At 42.0% G+C, this 27,478-nt stretch overlaps 1 protein-coding gene across 4 annotated transcripts; it reads right to left on the minus strand.

Moving 5' to 3' along the window:
* Window positions 1–225: 225 nt before the first annotated feature.
* ING5 (inhibitor of growth family member 5) lies at window positions 226–27,097 on the minus strand. Of its 4 annotated transcripts, none has more exons than XM_032795854.2 (9): window positions 26,702–27,097; window positions 14,077–14,148; window positions 11,774–11,940; window positions 9,291–9,402; window positions 8,091–8,184; window positions 6,705–6,840; window positions 4,886–4,947; window positions 3,600–3,638; window positions 226–2,519 (listed from the first exon to the last, which is right to left on the minus strand). In XM_032795854.2, exons 1-9 carry the CDS (start codon window positions 26,736–26,738, stop codon window positions 2,438–2,440), a joined length of 801 nt encoding a protein of 266 aa, XP_032651745.1. In that variant the 5' UTR covers window positions 26,739–27,097; the 3' UTR covers window positions 226–2,437. The 4 variants fall into 4 exon arrangements, with proteins under 4 accessions (XP_032651745.1, XP_032651753.1, XP_074924727.1 ...); XM_032795862.2 differs by lacking the exon at window positions 26,702–27,097 and adding an exon at window positions 24,091–24,379; XM_075068626.1 differs by lacking the exon at window positions 26,702–27,097 and adding an exon at window positions 14,932–15,004.
* Between the last annotated feature and the right edge of the window lie 381 nt (window positions 27,098–27,478).

Genomic DNA, 27,478 nt, shown 5'->3' on the forward strand with positions numbered 1-27,478 from the left:
AACTTGCCACCCGGGTTTTAAGTGTATGAAATGGGTCCCACTCCTGCCATAAAACCCTTTGCTAAATTCAAAGTTAACAGAGCTAATAATAGTCATTAGTCTTGGGACCAAGATGTGAGTCTGAGATATAAGTACATCCATGCCATTATTTATGTATCTGTGTAGGTTCCCTTTGTGCACGGATTTGAAACTAGCCGGGAACCCTGAAACAATGTGACTTCAGACTTTTATTCCCAAAAATACTTTATTTATAACAATATATCCATTATCTATAACATAATCGAAAAATACTGCTATACATTTTTACATTTTTTAATAAAAAGATTTATAATATTCTCTTCCATTTACAAGGGAACATATCTAATTCCTTTAAGAATAAAACATAACATTCAGGTTAAAGTTACATCATCTCCAATTTGGATGAATTGTGATAAAGCTGACCACCACAAAATATACAAGTGTTTGAAAAAGCTTTTCTTGATAATCTTTAGTGGAATATTCCTTTTAAATCTCTCACAGTTCTGTCCATCCCTCTCCACAAAGGTAATGTATATTTAACACCGCACATTCAAAATACAGGATTTCAAAATTCTTTAATGACCAAGATCAAGGCTACTGATCTTCCTCTCTAAAGAGGAGCAAAAAACCCTAAACCCAGAAATGAATGGGCAAACAGATAGTATTAAGTCTGTGATAACTTTAACTATTAGAACCTCTGTTTGTTAGCTGTCCCATATGGAACGCACTCTTTATTGCTCAAACTCTGTTCCAACTCAGATGATCTGATACATTTGAGAGGTTGCGTGCCAAAGTACATCTGTCATCTTATCTAGTGTTTGTGGTCCCCATAGATTCCTTTCATTCTTAGGACTGAGAACATAGTGCTAACTCTAGGTCTTTAGCTTCCCTGGTTAAAATAGAAAGCATCCATTCTTCCAGGCTACAGCCACCCAGACAAAAAAATCACTAAATAATTTGCTGCCCTAAGCAACTATCTCTAAGTTTATGGTAATCAGCTTTGCATTGATAGATCTGTAACTTCTTGATTATGCAGCAACACCTCCAAAGAGATGTGTTGGCTTTTGAGAATCAGTTTAACCGAACAATTACAATTTATGGTTGTTATTTCACAAAGTATTTTTTTAAAAATAAGTGTTGCCTACAATATTGTATCATTGGAGGGATGGGGAAATGGAGCCTGAGTCTTCATCAGTATTACAATCTTCAAAACAGTGACACTCCTACTTGTAATCCAGTGTAAAAGGATAATGAGGTATGGGTTTTTCACTGGCTACTTTACTACATGCTGATTTGTGAAAAGGTTTATTCTCCAGACAGAGGCAGAGCTACTTCTTACACTCTGAGATGAGACATAAAAAAGGGCTGACTGCATTCCCAGATCCAGCTTTGTGCAATTGTGCTTTCTCGCCACTTCCCTCCAACAATCTGTTGCTAAGTTCTGTGCACATATTTTTGCTGTGTTTGTTTTAAAATGGCAAAAACCATAGTCCTCTGAACATGAAAACTTCATATATACTATATGGAGTGATGTGATAACAGGGATATGTACATCACATTTTAAACTACAGAACTCCGGAGATACTTTTTTTCACAGCTGTTGTGACAATCAAAATACATTCACAGATAACTACACTAATACCAAGAGGGGTTTTCTATGACATTTTTGTTTAATTGCTACCTCCTACAAAGCCAAATGCAAATAGCATAACTGCAAGAAAGGAGACTTAGCAGGAGTTGTGTTTTACATTCTTGCATCACAAAATGCACACAAAGGGTACCATTCAATGGTCCTCCTGTAACAGAAAGACTATCTTTTTTGTTTTTTCAACTAGAATTTTGCTATATAAGCCTGTCTTTTGAATTAATTGTTCTGTTTTGTTGTAACGCTGTGGGCCTGATTCTGTTATACTGTAGCCCCTTTCTGACATGCCAGTGGTGTACAGTGAGCTACACCATTACAGCCACTGGTGGCCATAGGTAGTGGAATCCCAGAATATGGGAAGTACAGAAGTAACAAACCCATCTTTACCTCTCTTCTCAGTTCCTACACCAAGCATAGCTCAGTATTGACGAGGCGTCAGGAGGAGGGGAAGAGAATAAGGGACTTATAAGAGGATGAAGGATAGGTCAGTGGTTTGAGGATTGGCCTGCTAAACCCAGGGTTGTGAGATCAATCCTTGAGGGGGCCATTTGAGGATTGGTCCTGCTTTGAACAGGGGGTTGGAGTAGATGATCTCTTGAGGTCCCTTCCAACCCTAATAATCTATGATTCTATGACTTATATGGAATATTTTCTTTTCTTCCTCTTGGATTTCTGTCTTCCTTCCACTATAGGGTATGAGACTCTAATGATAGCAAGATTCACATTTTATCTGTCAACCTGAAAGGCAACTCAAATCAAAAGCATGCAGATCTCTCACCAAACAAGCAAGATGTCCCTTTTAAAACATTCCTGCTGTGTGGACTTCTGTTTTATTAGCAGTGGTTCATGATGGATGCTGATTAAAATCAGAAAAAATGCAATAGGGTTAAAGTCAATGACTTCATCTCAGGTTTGATGTACCATCACAAGAATCTATATCTTATTACAATATTATTCTCCTCCTAAAGCTTGTTTTCCTGATTATTTACCAAAGTGCAACATAGAGATAAGTAATGTAAACAGGCCTTAATTTTATTTCATGAGTAAATCTGACCCCACTGTCTTCATAACACCACACTAGGTTTTTGTCTTCACTGTAAAGAACTTAAAGCAGTTCCAGAGAAATGTGATGTTGGCAGGAAGGTCTGCACTCACTCTTGCTACCACTGTCACTATGACACAATCGAGGGCAGATCTCTTGCTACTTAAAAACGATTTTCCTCCAGAATGGACAAATGTTTGAGAGGAGAAAGGAATTCAAAAGAGGGGTCTGGATGTGGGAACTGGATCAAGTTCAAAGGCAGCAATGCAAAATTAAACAGAAATAATTCTCAATAAGAAGAGATGTGTAACTTCAGATACACCGAGCATGCTTCACCAAAATTACATACAATACTTCGCTTTGGGGAAATAAGATACTGGCCTGTGTGTTGCTTTCAGTGCTACAGGACTGTACACACACACAAAAAATGGACTTCACTCCTAAATGTATGAATGTACTTCATGCAGTTATATAGAGATCCTTCATATACATTATGCATAGCTTCATGCCTGCACTATTTAGGTAGTGGCAATCCACCATGCTGAAAATGTAGCTCTCTCATTCCCCTGAAATGCCTTAGGCAGTTTCACAGATTCCAATGCATTAGCAAAAATTCCAGCTGCGTGCTGCTCCAAGTATTTCATAGTAACAGCTGTCAGTGCTGTGTGAAAATAACTTAAATAAAATCCCTGTGGCAACTTTCTCAAAAATCCTACCCTCCCTCACCAAGTCATCGTCGTCTTTTTAAATAAGAATTACAACTGGCTGTTGACAATTAAATATCAAATCAAAACAAGAAGGAAGGTAGGTCAAAAACTAAAAGATAATATTGCAACATGTAAGAAAGAATATATTAAACTCCTTCTGGATTCAGTGTACATTCCCCTTCCTTACTTCTTTTTCTTCCTTTCCTGAACACAACGGGGACAGAACCTAGGGACAGAGAAGAACAGTATTAAGGTTCAACAGATAAATATTTTGCCTGGGAAGTCTTCACTATTTTGGAGAAGGAAATAAAATCCACTATATGGATGTCAATTTCTTTTGTTGATGCTGTAATATTACAGAGCACAAATATGGGGGAAAGACATTTCATTGAGATGGGTCCAGGAAATTTGAACAACTAGCAACGGAGCTTTTGTGTTTGGAGGGTGAAAGTGGCAGAAGGGGGATCCTCAGCCCCATTTTAAAACAAAGCTCGTTTTAGTTATCTGAACAGAAAAAAACTGAATTTTTTTAAGTGTGACAGATACCTCCTTGCTGTAACTTGTATGTTATTAAAAAAATAGATGAACCAAATAAATTACCCCTTCTCTTTGAGGTACGACCACACATGGAAAAAAACAGCCTGAAGGAAAAAAATCTCATAAAAGTTACAAGCTCCCAAAGACAGGGGGAAACAACAAACATACTCGCCCAATTTTAACAATAGCACTGCAGTTGCTATTCAGTGATATAGTAGATATACCAAGCAGGAATGTGATGTACATACAGCTGTGCAAATACATGTTAACTGTTCTGATTAGGCTGATATCTTGTAAATGCTTGCAACCTGAAATATCGTGTTAAGGCCTTATTCTAATGGCTGGTCTACACTAATGCTGTAAGTCGATCTAAGTTACACTAGTTCAATTACGTAAATCACGTGACCAAAGTCCACATAACTTAGGTTGACTCACAGCAGTGGTTACACCATGGTATGTCCATGGCAGACACTTTCCCAGTCTTCCACCCTGGGGGGAGGTTGAGCACAGATGTCGATGGAACAGTGCTCTCCCACTGACTTAGTGCGTCTTCACCAGACTCACTAAATTGACACTGCTGCATCGATTGCAGCAATGCTGATTTAGCCGGTAGCATAGATATGGCCTAAGTCTATTAAAATCTATTGGAGTTTTGTCATAGACTTCAATAGAAGCAGCCTTTAGAGATAAGAATAGACGTTTCCTAATGTATCGTGTACATCCAGACAAATACAATTCTCTTACAACGTATGTTACAAGCCTGCATCTAGTCCTCTCGAGACCCCTTTCAGTTCTATGATTCTATGGTTTCTATATTAGTGAGAGCAAAATTCATGCACCAAGATTGGTTAAGATGTCAGAATTTAATTTTTTTCATGATTGGAGAGAAGCAGTCAAGAAGAGACTCAACAAACAGACCCTGTGCCTCCTACTTACCATTTTCCTTTTGGTTTTGTGGTGAGGTCCACACAAGCGAAGTGAAACCACTCAATTGGACACTGCAGTTCAGGAAAAAAGAAAGAAGAGAAACATTTATAAAACTAGGAAAGGATGGCCTACTAATGCAGGTTATCTCATCAGCTGTATTTGTGCTGTGAAGTTATGCAGGGCACTATAACAACAGTTATCCAGAGTGTACCTTCAAAAAATATAAGCCACGGCTGAAAGGGACCTTAAAAAATTAAAATCCAATCCCCCGCACCGTGGCAGGACCAAATAAACCTAAACCATCCTTGACAGGTGTTTGTCTAACTTGTTTTTAAAAGCTTCCAATGATGGAGACTCCATGACCTCCCTTGGAAGCCTATTCCTCATGGTCCAGGTTTTCTAAACCTCTTATTTTTGTTGCTCTCCTCTGGACTCTCTCCAGTTTGTCCTCTTCTTTCTGAAGGTGTGGGGCCCACAGCTGGACACAGTACTGCATCTGCGATCTCACTAGTGCCAAGTAGAGTATGACAATTACCTCTCATGTCTTACATACAACACTACTGTTAATACAGCCCAGAATATTAGCCTTTTTCACAACTGCATTATCACATTGTTGACTCATATTCAATTTGCAATCGACTATAATCCCGATTTTTTTCAGCAGTACTACCACCTAGCCAGTTATTCCCCATTTTGAAGTTGTGCATTTTATTTTTCCTTCTGAAGTGAAGTATTTTGCACTTGTCTTTGAGTTTCATCTTATTGAATTCAAACCAATTCTCCAATTTGTCAAAGTCATTTTGAATTTTAAACCTGTCTTCCAAAATTATTACAAACCCACCCCTCTCCAAACTTGGTGTCATCTGCAAATATTATAAGCATACCCTCCACTCCATTACCCAAGTCATTAATGAAAATATTGAAGCGAACCAGACCAGGATGGACACCTGCTGGACCCCATTAGATTCACCCTCCCATTTGACAGCAAACCACTGATAACTACTCTTTGAATATGATCTTTCAACCAGTTGTGCACCCACCTTATAGTAATTTCATCTCTAGACCACATATCCTTAGTTTGCTTATGAGAATGACGTATGGAACTGTACCAAAGCCTTACTAAAATTAAGATATAACACATCTACTGTTTCCCTCCATCCACTATGTCAGCAATCCTATCAAAGAAAGAAATTATGTTGGTTTGGCATGATTTGTTCTTGACAAATCCATGCTGATTATTTCTTATGACCCTATTGTACACCAGGTGATTACAAACTGATTGTTTAATAATTTGCTCCAGTACCTTTTTAGATACTGCAGTTAGGCTAACTGATCTATAATTCTCTGGGTCCTCGTTCCTCTTTTTAAAAATAGGTACTATGTTTGCCCTTCTCCAGTCTTGTTGGACCTTTCCTATCCTCCAGGAATTCTCAAACATAATTGCTAACGGCTCTGAGATTGCTTCAGCTAGTTCCTTAAGTACCCTAGGATGAATTTCATCAGGCTCTGGTGACCTGAATACATCCAACTTATCTAAATCATCTTTAACCTGTTCTATCCATATTTTGCCCTGCATGCCTTCCCCTTGGTTGTCAATATTAATTGTGTTGAGTATCTGGTCATCATTAACCTTTTTAGTGAAGAATAAAGCAAAATAGGCATTAAGCAGCTCAGCTTTCTAGATGTTCTCAGTTATTAGTTCCCTTTCCCTGCTAAGTAGAGGACCTACAGTTACTTTTTTCTTTCTCTTGCTCCTAAGGTATTTAAAGAACCTCTTCTTATTGCATTTTATGTCCTTTGCAAGGTATAACTCATCTTGGGCACTTACATCGGGATTGTCACAGCCAATCATTTCTCCATAGGACACCTGGTGGCACAAGCAATATGTGGGCTCATTGGGATCCACTGGCATGTCTAGGACATCCGAGGGGTGAACAGACAGGATAGTATCAGCAAACTCAGAACTGTGGAAGAAACAATACTATTGAATGTTAAGTGAGAGCAAATTACTTTTGCTCATTAAAAACTGTATATTTCATAGATAACTAGTTTCACTTGAAAATTTAGCTTTAAATATATCTTAAGCTTGAAATCAATTATGAAGGTTTAGAAAATATATTCATTAAAAATATAAATAGATTTGGATAATTTTGAGCACTGGTCAAAACAAAATTATATGAGGTTTAATGTAAAGAACTGGAAGAATAATTTGCAGCATACAATACATACAAATAAAGGGAGTACTATTTAGATAGCAATGATAAGTATAGAAAACTGCATTGATGACCAACTAGAAACAACAGGAATGTGATAAGAATCGGTCCTTTTCAGAGTAGCTTAAAAATCATATTTCTATCAGAAAATTTTGAACTCTGGTTTCAAGTAACAGCCAAGATTGCTACAACTGAAAGAATGTAATATTTCTCTATTTTTCCAGTTCATTTATTCATGCATTTGGCAGCACTTTGCATATAATCAGCTTCTTCCTTGCTGAAAACACCATTATAGACATTAACAGGAGCAATATAAGCCTTATAATTTTTTAAAATAATATTTTTATGATACCACGCAGTGCTGTTTAAGGATGCCTTATAAGAAACTGGAATTATTTTTGTCATCACTTTCAAAATATTCAAATTGACAATGTCCCGTTAATTACAGCATATGAAAAGTAGATCTGAGATTCTTTCCTGCTTGCTTCAAGGGACTGGATTAGGTGACTCAAGATTATTTAGGATACCTACCCTATGATGTAGAATACCAGGAAATGATTCCAAGAATGCCCCAGGATTTCTGGGAGAGTGATGCAACATCACAATATACCTCAGAATGAGCAGGTCACCATTATCTGCAAGCAAGTAAACTAACACAAATGGCCACACACAAAAATGCTAAGCTACTTTTCTTTACGTTTTCAGAAAGCAACAGAGACTGCATTCTTGCCACCTCAGATACAGATACTGTTCCAGCCATATTAACTCCTTGCTCAGTGTATGAGAACTTAATAATGCAAAGATATCTTGACACTGGTGCCAGGGGAAAGCATGAAGAGAGGACATATTTAAAATGCAGTCTGAGTAGAAGAATGGTCTGGGAATACAAACTGTTCAGCTGGAAGTGTCATCAAAAGGACCAGGAAGGTTGGGCTTAGTATTTTATAAATTTACAAAGCTTTTCCATAAAGCCACAAAAGCTGTGATTGTTTGTCTCTTACCCTCCTTTTAGTTTTTTCTTCTTTGGAGTATCTTCTTCAGATGTTCGCCTGCCTCGACCCCGGGAGCTTCTCTTGTCCTTTTGACTTCGTCCCTCTGAAAGCCAAAATTATTTCAAATTAAGGGCACCCAGAAAAAACACTGGATGCATTTATCTGTGCTCCTATTATTTTAAACTTCTGTTTTGAAGACTCTTTATGTACAAGGCTCTTTGGATATTAAAAATATGTATAATTTATACATACTATATCACACACAGTCTCAACTTCTGTTCTGGTTTGCAACTTGTTCAGCCTCATCACACAAGTCAATAGAGTTGCACAGGAGTCACCTGGAACTTGGCCGGGTACTGTATATTCAATGAACCGTTTAGTAAAAGAGTGCTTTAAAAATACACTCAACATCTTCCCATCCAAGGAGTGTGCATTATTAATCAGGGTGCAACATACACATGCCATCACCAGCACCTACCAAACAGACTTCAAAACCATGTCCTCAGCAATTTAAAGGAAAGAACAGTTGTACCATGTTCATTGTTTACTGTATTTTATTTGGCTTTTTGCCATTGAAAATTTCTAATCTATATTAAAAAAACAGGCATTTTCCTTCAACTCTTAAAATGTCCTATTGTCATCAGGTTACATTGGACTCTTAAGTTAGAAATAAAATCCTAACTTTATTTTAATCAATATTTTTTCTTAATGAGAAAATCATCCTCTCCCACCCCAATGTCTTTTACTTCTCAAGGCAAGGCACAGCTGCGACAAAGTTTGCTCAACTCAGAATAGATGCTTTAGTTTCAAAGTTTTAAGAGCTACAGACTGTGGATACAACTCTTGCCACTACACTCAGCTTCATTTGTAGCAGTGCTTATAACCAGTGACCTAGAGAAAGGACTATTTCAGGATATGCTGACTCAGCGAGGCAAGGGACCAGCTTCCAGCAAGAACGGTTAAGAGGGCTCTAAACTAGATTCTTTCTTCCTCTGCCCACCAAATGGTGGCAACTTGTCAAAATTACCTAAACCTTTTAAAAGCATTAAATAAAATAAAATAAAACAAAACACACACCAAAGCTTCAAAAAAAAAAGTTATGTCTGCTCCATCACAGCCCTTCTGCCCTACACTGGATATGCATATTTACAGCAAGGTTTTCCAGCACTGAGTGAGATGGTGTGGTCACATTAAAAATAACTCACGCACTTTTCAGGCCTCGACCTCCAGGGCTTTCAAAGTCACTGCCTTCCAACTTATCCTTCAGATCTGCTTCAAATCGTGCCAAGTCTGCATCCAGCCGTCGGATGTGTTTATCCACCTGCATGGGAGAGAAACTACATGGCTGAAAAAAACTTCAACCAACCCACCATAACAATCCCAGCTATTCTAGCAGGTGGGACTCTAACAGTTCAGGGCACACTGAGGCAACTCACCCTTACTAAGCATGTCCTTCCTGATGAGGTTCAACAAGGACAAGTGCAGAGTCCTGCACTTAGGACAGAAGAATCCCAGGCACTGCTACAGACTAGGGACCAAATGGCTAGGCAGCAGTTGTGCAGAAAAGGACCTAGGGGTTACAGTGGACGAGAAGCTGGATATGAGTTGACAGTGTGCCCTTGTTGCTAAGGCTAACAGTATTTTGGGCTGTATAAGTAGGGGCACTGCCAGCAGATCAAGGGACATGATTATTCCCCTCTATTCGACAGTGATGAGGCCTCATCTGGAGTACTGTGTCCAGTTTTGGGCCCCACACTACAAGAAGGATGGGGGGAAATTGGAAAGAGTCCAGCGGAGGGCAACAAAAATGATTAGGGGGTTGGAGCACATGACTTAGGAGGAGAGCCTGAGGGAACTGGGAGTGTTTAGTCTGCAGAAGAGAAGAATGAGGGGGGATTTGATAGCTGCTTTCAACTACCTGAAAAAGAGTTCCAAAGAGGATGGAGCTAGGCTGTTCTCAGTGGTGGCAGATGACAGAACAAAAAACAATTGTCTCAAGTTACAGTGGGGGAGGTTTAGGTTGGATGTTAGGAAAAAACTTTTTCACTAGGAGGGTGGTGAAGCACTGGAATGGGTTACCTAGGGAGGTGGTGGAATTTTCTTCCTTAGAGATTTTTAAGGTCAGGCTTGACAAAGCCCTGGCTGGGATGACTTAGTTGGGGACTGGTCCTGCTTTGAGCAGGGGGTTGGACTAGATGACCTCCTGAGGTCCCTTCCAACCCTGAGATTCTATGTTTCCTTGGATTGATACGTGGTTATACTTTACAATAAAGGGTCCATTATAAATTATTTATAATAGGTTAATAAAGTATTAATAGCTGTTATAAACATGTTGCAGACATGAGTAGTATGTGTTACAGATGGTTCAAAGCACGTTGGTGGAAAGTGTTATCACAGATGGCTGTAAGCCCTAGTAAAAAACAATTAAACATTTAATAATCATGTACTAACTCTTTATAAAATATTTATAAATGAAGCATCAATACAGAGTGTGACAACAGTCTTTAAATAAAAATAATCACCTAATAAAATATTACTACTAGAGGAGGATTGAATGGCATGATGGGTTGGAATCAAACTTGCCAAGATGATAGCATTTGAAAGTTAGTACTGACACCTGTTCTGCGATCTATATGAAATTGGGCTGGTCTCACTCCAGTCCCTATGGGCAGGTGTCTTCATCACAAGAGACATTGGTAGCAATTTCTGAAAAGAGGTCAGAGTCAAATGGGCTAGTGAACAACTTGCTTGCCTTTAGGGATGATCAGTCTAACGTCAGGGCTAAGGCATAATATTGGTGTGACAAGAGAAAACTCTGCCTGTGCTGTGGATGAAGAGAGGACTCCAGTGCCATCAATAACAGCACTTATTTAAAACCCCCAAGAATACTACACCACTAATACTGGGGGACTACACAGCTCAGGGGATTTGTAATGGGACAGAGTCTTTCAATTCTGGTTTATTAATTCAAAACTGAATGAAGTCAGCAAAGATCAGTAGCTGTTACTATTAATCAGCCTCAAATGAGTTCTGGCTTGATTCCAAAACTAGCGAACATATTTCAAGAGCCACCATCTCAACTGACATCGTGTTTGGCAGTCTAAGCCAGCACTGGGAACAAAGATTAAGAATTAACTACTTTCCTATCTCACCCGCCAGGTCAAGGTTGAGGCAGAAGGCTGGGATCATGCAGGAAAGCTTCCATTCATGCTCCCTGTGCACATCTGTCCTATGGACTCATCTAGATACTAAAGTAATGATAGACACTTTTCCTTAATCCTTCATATTCCCTGGACTTTACCAACAGCATCTTTGATGTCAACTCAACAAATGCAACAAGAAACAGCAAAGAATAGGAGCAATTTCAAGTTGCTGGTGCTATATTACACTGCAGATGGGCAGTACAAATCACAGCAGTGACTAACAAACCATACAGCTGTCGGGTACTCACAATGGAAGTTTGTTTTACACACAACTTAACGGAACAAAAGGAAAACTGGAGTTTTCTTGGTAAGGCAATGGTAAAACAGGAAATAATGTGTCTTAACGGAACTACTGCTCTATCAGTAACAGAGTCAACCCAAATATAGATACTTCAGCAAAAAACCCCAAAGCTCCTTCTTAGTTTATGATTACACTTGCAAGAATCTCACTGATCACATAATCACAGCACATGTGCACTTAATTCTCACCATCTCATAGGTCTGCATGGCTAGCTGCACTTTGTCATCACTGTACTCTTTACATTTACAATAAGCGTTCTGAATCTTCTGGAGGTACTCCACCCGCTGCTCTGGCAACAAGTGCTTCACTGTTGAAATGTACTCTGCTGCAAGGCTGTCAATTTCTGCTTTCTTATCTGAAAAGAAAACAGGCAGTACAATTACATGAAAATTAATTTAATAAATGAAATACTTTCTAGCTAGTGACTGTACTTACCTTATGATCCCAATTACCATAGTGCCTGAACCCCTTCGAAAACTAATGTATGTATCCTTTTTAGGAAATCGCAAAAAAGATTCACCCTACCCAGATCTGATACTGCACTCAGCAGTTTTCCACTGACCTCAGTGGAGCTACTCTTGTGAGATCAGAACTGAACTCACTGACTGCAGTTCATCAGTTTCAACATTCCTTCAGCTTCATTCTGAGTGTGAGAATTTGCTAACTTCTGTGCTGCCATCTCCCTTTCTTTCCAATGCCATTTCAACAGAAAGGAAACTCATTTGGCAATAATAGCCATACACTGTTTGAAAGCTCACATCCAAAAGTTAAACATGAATGTCTCAAAAGGTATGCAATATTCTACTACTTTGCCATCAGGTTACACATACTTTCCCTCCTCTGTTGTGATGACATCCATGCAGTGTTCACGCCAGTTTTATAGGGTATATTTATATATGGACAGAGACTAGAAGAAGCTACCGTGTATACTCATTCATAAGCTGAATTTTTTTAATAAAAAAGGGAAGCATCAGATAAGGATGTTGGCTTATGAACTGGTATAGAGAGGGAGAGGTGGGGCACAGTCACTCCCCCCAACAGAGGCAGCACAGCCAGAAAAGCCAGAAGGGAAGAGGCAGGGCCAGAGTCTCTCCGCTTCTGGCCACGCTGCTCTCCCCCCAGCCTCCGAAGCAGCTGCAGCTCTGGGGCTGGCAAGCCACAGCCATGCCCCTCCTCCCCCTCCAAGCAGGCTGTGGCCGCGCCGCCCGGGCCACCAGAACACACTGCAGCTGTGTTGCCTGGCCTAGCCCACTGGAACATGTGGTGGCCGCACCGGAGCAGCCGGAGCAGGCTGCAGCTGTGCTGCCCACCCTGACGGAGCAGCTCCAACCAGGCCAGAGACATCCTCCCCTAGCCCTCCCCAGATAAGGTGGGAAGGGATAGGATGGGGAGAGTGTGGGGGTCCCAGGCTAGGGGTGGGGTCCTGTGAAGGGTGGTCACAGGGGTCACTCCCCTGACCCCCAGCTTCTCCCCCCAGAAAAATTTCCCCACCAGTTGCTGTCCTGGCCCATCAGGGTAAGCAGCTGGTGTGCTGGGACACTTAATTTACTTAGGTTTACCTCCATGCCTGCGGACACTCAAGGTAAACAAACCATCTTGGCCCACGAATGACTTATCCTGATGGCCTCGGAGCCAAAGTTTGCTGACCCCTGAATTATAGGGTTGGCTTACGAACAGCTCATAAAAATTTTCCATTTTTACTTATCCATCTTGGGAGGGTCAGCTTACAAACAAACCGGCTTATGATTGAGTATATACGTACTTATATGTGACCTCCAAAAATATAAATGTTGCCACCTGAATCTATCACAAAATAAAATGTTGTAGAATAAAGATTAAGAAAGACTCTTCACCTATATGTAGTGAGGCATTGCTACTGGAACAATTTGATAATAAACACGGATATAATTGGTTAAAAAAAATCAATCTATAATAAAAGTTCATTGGTTTGATTTATTGACTAGAACACCGGTAGGCAACCTATGGCACGTGTGCCAAAGGCGGCATGCGAGCTGATTCTCAGTGGCACTCACACTGCCCAGGTCCTGGCCACCGGTTCGGGGGGCTCAGCATTATAATTTAATTTTAAATGAAGCTTCTTAAACATTTTAAAAACCTTATTTACTTTACATACAACACTATTTTAGTTATATATTATAGATTCATAGAAAGAGACCTTCTGAAAACGTTAAAATGTATTACCGGCACAGAAAACCTTAAATTAGAGTGAACAAATGAAGACTCGGCACACCACTTCTGAAAGGTTGCCGACTCCTAGATTAGAGCATGGAAAGAAGGAGAGTATAAGTTCTCATATTTACTATATGAGTATATTAGCATTTGTACCTTTACAGCATAGGTAAATCTTGTCTCCAAAGCCAAAGTTTTGCTCTTCCATACCTCATAGTCATGCCAAAAGCCAGTAGGATTGTTATGCTCCTTCAGATGAAGGCTCTCTATTCTGACTCCTTACTGGAATACCTTAGCATACCTTCTGTTCTTTGATCCAGTTCACGCATCAGCTGGAAGTTCCTTCGCAAATCACAGGGCAGGTTTTCAATACCTGAAACAAAAAGGCACAGAGATTGTAGTCCATCCTTCCCTCCACTAAAGTATGAATTGTCATCTCTGATACAGAACACTGATCGGATGCCCATCATGTATAACAAAAAGGAGCAACACCCACCACCTAGTGATACACAGTTATGAAGATAACGAGCCACAATATTGACAATAAACATACTTGTTTACTGAGACACACAAGTTTCTATGGAGCTTGCTGTGCTCTCAAGAATCTAAGATTTTGGTTAAAATAAACATAAATAAAATGAATATTCTAACCCTTCCTATTGCAAAGAAAGCCTTGACAATGTGAAGGCCCTGCAATGATTAACACATGCATAACTTTACACACCATGAGTAGTCCCACTGAAATCAACAGAGCTACTTCCGGTGCACAAAATTAAGCCTGTGAATAAATCTCTGCAGGATTGGGGACAGTGGTTAAAATCAGTAACATGTTTATTTCATTTCAGTCTGTTTGGCATAAGATTACTTAGACACAAGGAAAGTGGGCACTCCCCCATGCATCAAGGATAGTAATGCCATGATTCAGGGTGCCTCAATTTTTGGCTACTCAACTTGTGAAAATTTAGGTCTAATTTTAAGAGACGCTGAGCGTCCAAAGCTCCCATTGACTTAACTGGAAAAAATGGGGAGTGTTCAGCACTTCTGAAAGTCAAGTCTGAGGTGGATACCTAAAGATAGAGGTAACCAAAATCATAGGCCACTTTTGAAAATGTTCAAATGGATTACATTTATACTACTAGAAAATCTTAAAATTCACCTGGATAAGTGGAACTGCAATCTGAAATTGCCAGCTGGGTTGGGAAACATAACTCTTGCTTAGTCTTGACACCCCAAGACTTTGATGCAGCCAAGAATTTGACAATACTTTTGTCTGTCCAGGGAAGGGTGGCAAGAAGATGAGCTCCACTTGTGACTCACACTCCATATTCTTCACTGAAATATTGTTATGATATGAATATGGCATAACTAAATTATGTTTTATGCAAGATGGGTCACGTGAGTATCATTGGAAGGTTATGATTTATTGAATGTGTTTCTCCAAATAGTATGCATGTATCATTTCTGCATCTAAAATCAGGAATATTGTCTATGTAACAATTACAATTGTGTGGGTATGTGCTTGGGAAACACCCACCAGACAGTAAGCAATCAGCCTTAATGGGCCATTAGGGAAAGACAATGAGTGTTCAAAGATGTGGCTCTCCCATCTTCGGGGCAGTTCCTTCTTATGGACACTGCAAATAAACCTGGTTTCATGGTTGCTTTGACACTACAAGGTCAGGTGATAATGTCACCTGGTACAAAGTACCTCCTTGGACACTGCTGGTACTTTTCCACTGGAGACAAAAGCTTCTCGCCTTATGTAAATTCTGTTTAAGGCTGGGGAGTAAGGCAAATAGGACTCTTCCCCAATGCCTTTCTGCCCAAGAAGAAAGACTGCTGAAAGTACCTGAAGAGACAAAGGAACTGAGCTGAGGGAAAGGCAAGGGCTGAGTCCAGGCTAAGGCTATGTCTACACTGGCAACTGAACGACAAAACTTTTGTCTTTCAGAGGCGTTAAACTCTTCCCCCTGAAAGACAAAAGTTTTGCCCCGACAAGTGCCAGTGTGAACAGCGCGTGGTCAGCAGGAGTGCTCTCATGCTGACAAAGCAACGCCACTCATTGGAGGTGGAAGTTTTCTGTCAGCTGAAGAGCTGACAAACAGCGGCTACATTGTATGACTTTTAGTGACACAGCGGTAGCGACACAGCCATGTCACTAAAAGCTGTGTAGTGTACACATAGCATAAGACAGGAGTCTAGTCTGTAAAAAGAAATAACTGGAACTCTAAGCTACAGAAACTCTGCAACTTACCTAAAACAACATTTAGAGTGAGAAATCTATGTCTTGAGTGTATTAAGCTTAGTTTGCATGTTTTATTTGCTTAGTAATCTGCTTTGTTCTGTTTGCTATCCCTTATAATCATTTAAAATTTACCTTTTGTAGTTAATAAACTTATTTCTTGTTTATAATATAACCCAGTTTGTGCAATTCATAATGGGGTGGGGGGCCAAGAAGCTGTGCCTATCTCTTTCCACACTGAGGGAGAGGGTGATTTTTATGAGCTTCCGCTGTGCAGATTTTTCTGTACAGCGCAAGACAATATTATTTTGTGTTTACTCCCCACAGGGGTTATGTACAAGTGCTGGGTGAATCCCCAAGCTGATTGCTCCCACAAATAGCTGTGTGTGCACGCTGGAGAAGGCTTGAGGGCCTGGCACAGCTAGGACAGGGTGAGGAAACCCAGACTGGTGGAATGGGTGGAACCAGTAGGACCCCAGCACATCAGGTGGCATCCTGGATGGGCGGGGGGCAAGCCATCACACCACTCATTTGCAAACTTTTCCAAACGGGAAGGATTCTGCTACATGATATGCAGCTAACCTCATGAACAGTACCTGGGGCATGACATACCTACACTATTATTGGAGTACATACAGCGTTAATTTCAGGCCACAAGATTGCATTGTGCATCTGCAATTCCACCATGATGATATAGAATCTCAAATAAGGGACCTCTAGTCCGCTCTGTAGTCTACAATGGTCAGATCAAAAGGCCACTGACTACTCTTTGTTCCCACATGCACAATTTATTAATAATACTGATAGGCACCAGTTGACCAATAACTCATTTTGATATGAAAAAAGGAAACTTTTTGCTTTTCCATTAAAATATTTAAAGTGACAAAGAAAATTAAATGCAAAAAACTAACTTATTGCACTACTATGCTTGCACAGAGAATTCTCAGAAGTCAGGAATAGTGAGTACAAAGATGGTGCTCCTACGCTGCATTTCATATAATGCCATTTGTGATTATGTGATCAGACTGTCACAGACAATGATGACCAGAGGGCATGGGATTTAAGTGAGGAATACCATGTAAGTCTATAATTAGAGGGGGCATCGTAATTCATGTTTGTGGCGGAAGACTCATGGCTGCATGTGAAGTACCAACTTCCTATTCCCTGACTTTCCCAATGCTCTGCACAGTCCCTGGGACCCGGAAATTTCCATTTTTCAGTCTGAAATTCCAAATTCTGGAGAAGATGAAACCCACAAAAACCTCCAGGAAAAGCAAACATACAAAGTCAAAATTTATGGTGTGCAAACAGAATGAAGTCCAGACCAGTAATATGTGCTTTAAAAGGACCAATTTCACAAAGATGACACAACTGTGAGTCAAATCAGCTGGAACGAAAAAATTAATCAGGAAAATGTGAATGATAATAAGGAATTGTTTAAGGACATTTTCTTAGAAGCCCAAAATGTCACAATTAAGGAAAATGGCCACACTGGTTTAAAATAATTGACCTGGTTTACAGAGAAGTGAAGGCATCTATATAATTTTTTTTTTTAAATGGAACAAACTGAAGTATGGTGAATCTGATAATAATGAATGTAAATCAGCAGCTAAGAATTATAGACTGTTTATAAAGTAAACAAAAAGGGACAGAAGGAGAAATCTATAGTCAGCAGAGTTGAGGAAAAGGAGGAGTTTTTCAAGTGTATTGGGTACAAAAGAAATCTTAACAATGGTACAGATCCATTACTAGATGGACATGTTAAAATTACCAATAATAATGCAGAAAAGGCAGAAGTGTTCAATAAACTAGCATTTCAGTAGGATGATAAACAGCAGCTACCAAAGTTAGACATTTTAAAATCAGCATCTCTGGATAACTTGTACCCAGGAATTTTAAAGAGCTGGCTGAGGAGCTCGCTGGACCATTATTTTTAATTTTCAATACATCTTGGAACACTGGGGAAGTTGCAGAATGCTGAAAGAAAGCTAATTTTGGGCAAAATATTTTAAAAGGATACCCAGGATAATATAGGCCTGTCAGTCTGACATTGGACATAGGCAAAATAATGGAGCGGCTGATATAGCACCTGATTAATAAATAATTAAAAGAGGATAATATAATGAATGCCAGTCAACATGGGTTAATGAAAAACAGATCCTGTCAAACTAATCTGATATCTTTTTTAATAAGATTACAAGTTTGGTTGCTAAAGGAAACAGTGCTGATGTAACATACTTCTGGAAGGCATCTGATTTGGTATCGCATAACATTTTGATTAAAAAACTAGAATGATATAAATTAACATGGCACACATTAAATGGATTACATAATGCCTAACTGCTACATCTCAAAATGTCATTATAAATGGGGAATCATCAAGCAGGTCTATTTCTAGTATGGCCCCCCAGGGATCTGTTCATCATATTTAACATTTTTATCAATGACCTGGAAGAAAACATAAAATTATCACTAATAAAAGTTGTAGATAACTCTGATACATGGCCAGGAAGGAGCAGCTTGCAGGCTAATTGACCCAGATTCAACCTTTAGAGACATATTGGTAGATAATTTGTGTGTTTACATATGTATTGTTAGAGGTTGACAATGTAATCTAACAGTTCCTGACTATGTTGTATGTATTCTGTTAATTCTGAGATCAAAAGATCTTAACATTTAAATGAACTGTAAATATAGTGATATCACTGTATTGATTTCTCTTTGAATTATATAGCATATCACCTGCAAATGGTGGAAGATAGGCAACTGCCTTATATTAATCCGTGTAGCTCATTACTAGTGATGCTTAGGAAACAGATCTACTTCAAAGTTGCGATGATTGCCTGTTATTCACCTGAGGACACCATGATATCAAGAGGAGCCCTGTATAAAGGATCTTGGGTCCTGATCCTTTTTATCTCAAATCTGCTTATGCTTTATCAGGGGAAACATTGAGCTACAAGACTGAGGTCTCCAATTTAATTTGGATCACTCTGGTATGGAACATTGGATTGAACCTATGGACTTATTCTAAGAACCCCCTGCAACTCCAAAGCTCACTATGAAACTGATAGAACTGTAATCGTGTCTGTATGTATAATGATCTTTTAACCGATACTCTCTTTTCTTTTATTAATAATTTTTAGTTTAGTTAATAAGAATTGGCTGTAAGTGTGTATTTCTGTAAGATCTGAAATATTAATCTGGGAGGTAACGTGTCCGATCATTTGTGATTGATAGAACCTTCATATTTGACTTGGCTGTCTGGGAGGGAGCCCAACTGCTGGGCTGCTTTTCAGGGAACTGTGTTTTGGCTTCTGTGTAACCAGTAAGCTATTGTGGAAACTGTTTTGTTGCTATCTTGGTGAATCTAAGTATTAAAATAACCACCAGCTTTGGGGATTGTCTGCCCCATTCTTTGCAGTTTGCCCTACTTGAGTAACCTCAGTGTGCCCACCCCCCCCCGGACCCTGGTCACAGACCCACAATAATGGGGGTGTGGTAAACCATAAAGAGACAGGTAACTGATACAGAGCAATCTGGATCATTTGGTATGCAGGTGCCAGCCCACAATGTAAGTTTGAGTGATTGTGGACTATCGTGGGAAGCAGGGATTCTGAATAAGATTTGGGGTCAGAGGTGGATAATCAGCTAAACATGAGCTCCCAGTGCAGTGCTGTGGCCAAAAGAGCTAATGTGATCATTGGATGCAAAAACAGGGGAATCTTGAGTAGGAGTAGACAGGTTATTTTACCTCCGTAGCTGACACTGGTGCAACCGCTGTTGGACGTATCCAGTTCAGATGCCCACAGTTTAAGAAAGAAGATAAATTGGAGAGGATCCAGAAAAGAGTCATAAGAATGATTAAAAAATTAGACAATGTGCCTTCTAGTGAGTGAGCTCCTTGAGTTTATCTATTTACATTAAGAAAGAGAAGGTTAAGTGGTGTCTTGATTACAGTTTATAAGAACCTATTTGGGGAACAAATATTTAACAATTGGCTCCTCAAGAAAGCAGACAAAGGTATAACAGGATCCAGCATCTAGAAGTTGAATCTAGACAAATTCAGCCAGATAATAAGGCATACATTTTTAACAGTGAGAGTAATTAACTTCTGGAATAATTTACCAAGGGTTATGGTAGATTCTCCATCACTGACAATTTGTAAATCAGGATTGGATGTTTCTCTAAAAGATCTGCTCTAGGAATTATTGTGGGGAAGTTCTATGGCCTGTGTCATACAGGTGGTCAGAATACATGATCACAGGGGTTCCTTCTGGCCCTGCAATCTATGAGAAACAGCTACACCAGGAGAGGAACACTTTTATAAAGAGGAGTGGAGAGTCTATAAGGAACTGGGGATGTAGAGACAACCCCTTATTGGATTGAAATCCATTCACTCTACTAATTTTTTATTAAGCAAAACACTCAGCAAGTTGTGATCAATTATAAGTGGGAAGCTCATCCAGAAGATTTCACCAGAGTCCCCTCCAACAGTGGATAATATTGCTTCCACCACTTTTGTTACACAAACTTATTTATAACTTTCTGTTATCTTAGAATCATATGGTTAGAAGGGACCACAAGGGTCATCTAGTCTAATCCCTGCTCCTGGGGGAATTCTGCTGATTTGCAGACACGCAGAATTAACCTGTCTCATGCAATTTTGTATTTTCCCGCATACAAAATATTTGCCTAAGTGCTGCAGTTCCTTCTTTTGCCCACCAGAGACCGCTATGGCACCAGAACAGCCAGAGCATTCATGCTGTTCTAGCGCCACAGCGGCCTCTGGTGAGCAAAATGTGGACCTGCAACACTTCTTAGGCAAAATGTATTTAATGTGAGGAAAAAACAAAATTCTATACCCAGTGTGGCAGAATTCCCCCAGGAGTAGAGTTCATCACAGCACCCTGCACACGGAGCCACTATAGGGCAGAGTGGGGCACACAGGGCTGATGGAGGGGGTGTCACAGACTGAGGTTCAGAATGGCTAGTGGGGGGGCAGGGGAGCAGACTGGAGCATGAGCTCAGCACCTAGTGGAGTGACAGTGTTGAGCTTGGGGAAGAGGAGGGTGGCTGCAGAGCTCCATGGGGATGGGCGGTGTGGGGACAGGGGCAGACGTGCCTGACTGCATGGGAGAGGCATGGGGTCAGCCAGGGACTGCATGGGCGAGGATTCCCAACACCCTAACTATACCACCCCAACCCCAAAGAAAAACCTCCCACCCACACCCAGCCCCCTCCAGGGTCACTCCCAGGCTCCTTCCCTCTCCCTCAGCTACTCCATTACCTCTGCCTCCCCCAAGCCTTTGCACTGCTTCTGACAGGTGCAGGAAATACAGGTCTGTATTGTAATTTAAATGAATTACACAAAATTGTATATTAATATGCCTAGTAAGGGACCTGTCCAAAAAAAAAATACTACCAGAATCTTTTTTTTGGTCTGTATTGTTATAGACATACTTGCTGACAAATATTTTGAAATAAATTACCAAAATAATTGTAACTGCCTAACTGGCATGATTATATTGTGTTATTTTGACAAAAAGAATATGCAGAATTTTCAAATATTCCCCCCTTCCCCGCCAAGATGAAGGATTTGTTGTGTTTAAACCATCCAAGACAGACAGCTATCCAGCCTCCTTTTGAAAACCTCCAGTAAAGGGGCTTCCCAGACTTCCTGAGGCAGTCTGGTCCATTGTCCTACTGTTTTTACAGTTAGGAAGTTTTTCCTGAGATTTATCTAAATCTGCTATGCTGTAGTTTGAACCCACTGCCTCTTGTCCTGCCCTCTGTGGCAAAGGAGAACAACTTTTCTGCATCTTATTTATGACAGCCTTGCAAGTATCTAAGACTGCTATTATGCAGCCCATATGTAAGCTGTGGGAACTAGGACTGCTACTGAAGGGGGAGTGTAGCCCTATGACATTAAGAACCCAAGAGCAAAGGGGCACCCAGACAGCTGGTAATGACCTGCAGCTGGCTTAACCAGTTCTACTCTAACAATTGTTCAGTGTCATGAAATATATCTGGTAAGTGTCATGCAAGGTGCCAATGAAAATCTCATGACTCACTGATTAATATCATTGTGTAATGTAGGTGCAAGCAAGTGATGCAAAATTATGAACATAAACTGAAATTACAATTCTTAAATTGTGTTTGCCGGCCAAGCAGGAGATACTCCACCCTAGACGAAGGGCTGTAGTTTTTCCACCTGGTAAGGAGTCACTGCCTAAGTACTTTGTACACCTCTACCCCGATATAACGCTGTCCTCGGGAGCCAAAATATCTTACCGCGTTATAGGTGAAACCGCATTATATTGAACTTGCTTCGATCCGCCAGAGTGCGCAGCCCCCTCCCCCCGGAACGCTGCTTTACCACGTTATATCCGAATTCATGTTACATTGGGTCGTGTTATATCGGGGTAGATGTGTATTTACATTATCACATAGACCCATCAGGTTAACAAGGGGTAGAGGCAAACCTCACACTATCACAGTGGGGAAGGAGATAGACAGGTACATGTTTGATGCTCATCCAATTACACTGGAAGGGGAAGGAACTAAATAATTTCAGCAGACAACCTAAGAAAGAAACTTCCCTCACCAGGAGACTGCATTTTTGGGGGGAGAGAGGGGATTATCTTTTTTTAAAGAGCTTCTAAATTCTATGGCTTCAAGGAAGCAGATAAATTTAAATGCCAGTTCTGCACTCCTTTTTAAAAAAGTTGTAATTAAACTTGCAAAGGAACAAAATTTCTGCTTTGGAGCTACACAGGTACAATATCTTTGTATTTGGACTCATTTCTGTAATATGATTAAGTCTCCTCATGTCATGCTGCCACTCCCAGCTCAGCCAGACCCATGGACTGAAAGTTACATATGACAGAAACGAAGATTCAGAAGATAAGACTTGGGCAAACTCCCTTGAATCCTTCCCTTTTGTTTTATTTCCTCTTAAGCTTTCAATAGGTGTGTTTGAAAAAACACATGGCAAAATACTCACCTGCACCCAGGGCCATCCTTACCCATACACAAAGTACGCAGCTGCATAGGGCACCAGGAAATTTGGGGCACCACATTTCCTGGTGCCCTGCACAGCTGCATGCTGCTCCAGTCCCTGCTCCGGCTCTTCCCCAGGGCCCCCGCCCCCATTCCCCTGAGCTCTGCAGCAGGGCCAGGCTTGAACTCATCGGCAGGAAGTGCAGCGACCTGGCCTCAGCTGCACCACTGGTCAGTGCTGGGAGGTGATTCCCCCCTGCCTCCCAAGCCAGCCCCATCCTCCCCGTGGAGGCCTTAGGGCCTACCCTCCCCCCCCATGGGGGGTTGTGTAGGGCCCCAGAATTGCTAGGGATGGCCCTGCATGCACCCACTCACAGGAGAATGCATGTTGCCTTCCTCACAGCTTGAATGAACTTTATATAGGGGTTACCCTCAGAAGAATCTATTTCAAAGGTTCACTAAACTATAAAAGAGGAACAACCCACAAGTTATCTATCTTTCATCAAAGACTACTCAGGCAGCTTACGTCAAGCTAACTCTAAGCGTCTACACTAAAATGTATCAGCGTAGACACTGCGTTGCTTACACTGACTGTTGCTGCCTTTCAGAAATCATCCCACAATGCCCCACACTGGCAGTTAAATCAGCACAAGCGCTCCTAGTGAGGATGTGAACCGCTGAAACAAGGAACACAGTGCGGACATGTAAAACTGATTCAATTTCTGTTGTGGCTATACATCAACATAACTTCAGTCAACTTAATTTTGTAATGTGGACTTGCCCAAAGATACCAGCCCTCTGACTAATGAGAATAGATTCTGACGCAGGGATTTGGTCAGCTATCTTGATGGAAATGTGGTGAGGATTTTACGTTGAACCAAGCTAGTCAGATTTTAGTTACTAGAAAGTGTTTTATCTTTATTTCTTGTGTAACCATTTCTGACTTTAGTTCTTATACTTGTTTTATTTTTTGTCTAAATCAACCCATTGCTCTTGAACTGAACTGTTTGGTAACTACTTAAAGTAACAAACTATTGGATACTGACTCTTCAAAAGAGCAACGAACCTTACCATTCCTTCAGTTATTCCAGGTCAGGATTGGACATTTCAGAACACATATTTCTGTAGAAATCTGGGGCTGGGGAGAGTGGCATCACCTTACCAGCTGTTAACCAATACCGGTGGAAGTCTGGTATTATAGGCAGACTCCTGGATTCAAAGCAGACAAAGGGAGCATACTTGTTGCTGATTGTTGGCATGCCAACTAGAAAGCTACAGTGGTAAACCTTTAAGGCACTTAAGGTTTCAGAATAAGAGGTGACAACTCTTCACTGGTCTGGACTGCATACCACAAAGTAACAAGCCCCTGCATAGGCTGGGGGAGCTGGAGAACAAGGGCAGCCCCCATGAGTAGGACCCTACCAAATTCAGTCTATTTTCATCAATTTCATGGTCATAGGATTTTAAAAATCATAAATGTCATTTCAGCTATTTAAATCTGAATTTCACAGTGTTGTAATTGTAGGGATCCTGATCCAAAAAGGAGTTGTGGAGGGGTCATAAGATTATTTTGGGGAGGTTGCAGTACTGCTACCCTTATTTCTGCACTGCTGCTGGTGGCGGCGCTGCCTTCAGAGCTGGGCAGCTGGAGAGCAGTGGCCACTGGTTGGATCCCAGCTGTGAAGGCAGTGCCACCCCCAGCAGCAGCGCAGAAATAAGGATGGCATGGCATTGCCACCCTTACTTCTATGCTGCTGCTGATAGTGGCGCTGCCTTCAGAGCTGGTCACCCAGCCAACAGCTACTGCTTTCTGGCTGCCCAGCTCTAAAGGCAGCGCAGAAGTAAGTGTGGCAATACTGTGACACACACACACACACCCTTGCAACTCCCTTTTGGGTCAGGGCCTGCAATCTGAGAACTGCTGGTCGACCCCATTAAATCATAGCATCATAGACTTTAAGGTCAGAAGGGATCATTATGATCATCTAGTCTGACCACCTACACAATGCAGGCCACAGAATCTCACCCACCCACTCCTGTAACAAACCCCTAACCTATGTCTGAGTTACTGAAGTCCTTAAATCGTGGTTTAAAGACCTCAAGGTGCAGAGAATCCTCCAGCAAGTGACTTATGCCCCACGAGGCAGAGGGAAGTGACCCCCCTCCGGGCTTCTGCCAATCTGCCCTGGAGGAAAATTCCTTCCCGACCCCAAATATGGCGATCAGCTAAACCCTGAGCATGTGGGCAAGACTCACCAGCCAGCACCCAGGAAAGAATTCTCTGTAGTAACTCAGCTCCCACACCATCTAACATCCCATCACAAGCCATTTAGGCCAATATTACCAACGAGTAGTCAAAGACAATTAAATTGCCCAATGATTAGGCTATCCCATTATACCATCCCCTCCATAAACTTATCAAGCTTAGTCTTGAAGCCAGATGTCTTTTGCCCCCACTACTCCCCTTGGAAGGCTGTTCCAGAACTTCACTCCTCTGATGGCTAGAAACCTTCATCTAATTGCAAGTCTAAACTTCCTGATAGCTACTTTATGTCCATCTGTTCTTGTGTCCACATTGGTATTGAGCTTAAATAATTCCTCTCCCTCCCTGTTACTTATTCCTCTGATATATTTATAAAGAACAATCATAACTCCCCTCAGACTTCTTTTGATTAGGCTTAACAAGCCAAGCTCTTTGAGTCTCCTTTCATATGACAGGTTTTCCATTCCTCGGATCATCCTAGTAGCCCTTCTCTGACTGTTCCAGTTTGAATTCATCCTTCTTAAAACATGGGAGACCAAAACTGCACACAATATGCCAGATGAGGCCTCACCAGTGCCTTGTATAACAGTTCTAATACCGCTTTATCTCTACTAGAAATAACTTGCCTGATGCATCCCAAGAACACATTAGCTTTTCTCACAGCCATATCACATTGGCGGCTCATAGCCATCGTATGATCAACCAACACTCCAAGGTCCTTCTCCTCCTCTGTTACTTCCAACTGATGTGTCCCCAGCTTATAACAATAGTGCTTGTTATTAATCCCTAAATGCATAACCTTGCACTTTTCACTATTAAATTTCATCCTATTACTCCTTATTAATCTATTACTCTTAATACTATTAATCTATATAGTGTAGGGCAAGAGGATACAAAAGTTCAGTTTTCATAGTCTGTGATGCACTTCTCATGGCCATTAATTTGGTAGGCTCCTACCCATAAGAAGGGAGGGGAGCTGAGGCAGACAGGGGGTGGGTGTCAGCCCCCTGGGGAGGGAAGGAAGAGGGCAGCCCGAGAACAAACAGCTACGCCCAGGAACAAGGGAGGGGCACTAAACAGAAGAGGTTGAACTGCTCCCGCTCTCCGCAGGTAATGATGATACAAGCACCCGCCTCTCACGCAAGAGACGCAGTTGATGACGCACATGATACCACGCCCCCCGCGAAGAGTGACGCAGTTGTTATTCCCGCAGTCAGCTGCAGTAAGAACAGCGCTCGCGGCAAGTACCGCCCCGTCCCGAACTGAGCGGTGTCACCGCCCCCGCTGCCCCCTCCATCATCCCCACCCCGCCGCGGGGACCCTCTCCCGCAGGCGCCCCCTCCCTGGCGCCTGTCCCCGTTCCCCCTCACGTCGCAGGTGGTGGGGCGCGCCGCTCGCCGCGCCGGGCCCGCCACTCACTGTCCAGATAGTGCTCCAGGTACATGGCTGTCGCCATCTTGTGCCCCGCTCCCCGCCGCGCTGTTCCCTCGTCGCTCGGGCCCGCATGACAAGGGCCGCAGCCCCGGGCTCATTCCATATTCAGGAGCTGCCGCCGGTGATTGGCCGCCCGGGACACCGCCAGCTGTATATCAATAAAGAGGCGGGGCAACGGCACAGGCGCCAAGGGCGGAAGGAGCAGGTGTCAACCAAGAAGTGGGAGGTGGTTCCGGCATGCGCGCGCCACCCGCCTTCCCTCATGCAGACATACCTTCCCTTCAGCCTGTCCTCCGCCCCAGCCCGGGGCAGTGCCAGCCGCCCCTCTCCCTAGCCCTGGGCAATGACAACCTGTAACTAGCCCGCAGCCTGGAGCAGTGACCGCCTGTAACCCCCCCCCCCCGGAGTAGTGACATCTTCTCCTCTCCCCACCCCAGGGCCAGTGACAGGCGCTTTCTCACCCCCCCTCCCAGCCCGGACAGTGACAGCCTCTCCTCACCCGCCCCAGCCTGGGACAGTGACAGCCTCTCCTCATCCCAACCCGGGACAATGACAACCTGTAACTCGCCCCCTTCCTGGGGCAGTGACCGCCTGTAATCACCTCCCCCGTGACAACCTGTAACCCGCCCCCGCCCTCCCCCAGCAGTGACAGCCTATCTTCTCCCCTAGTACGGGGCAGTGACAGCCTCTCACCCCCTTCCCCCAGCCCGGGGCAGTGACAGCCTGTAATCGCCTCCAGCCCGGGACAGTGACAGCCAGTAA

Source organism: Chelonoidis abingdonii, chromosome 8 (assembly GCF_003597395.2).
Source record: "Chelonoidis abingdonii isolate Lonesome George chromosome 8, CheloAbing_2.0, whole genome shotgun sequence".
Classification (NCBI taxonomy): Eukaryota; Metazoa; Chordata; order Testudines; family Testudinidae; genus Chelonoidis; species Chelonoidis abingdonii.

Coding starts and splice junctions, on each gene's coding strand:
- ING5 (XM_032795854.2), bottom strand. CDS start 26,738: ATGGCGACAGCCATGTACCTGGAGCACTATCTGGACA. Junction 8,185..9,290: donor TGGAGGTCGAGGCCTGAAAA/GTGCGTGAGTTA, acceptor TTTGGCTTTCAG/AGGGACGAAGTCAAAAGGAC. Junction 6,841..8,090: donor AAGAAAAAACTAAAAGGAGG/GTAAGAGACAAA, acceptor TTTCTTCCACAG/TTCTGAGTTTGCTGATACTA.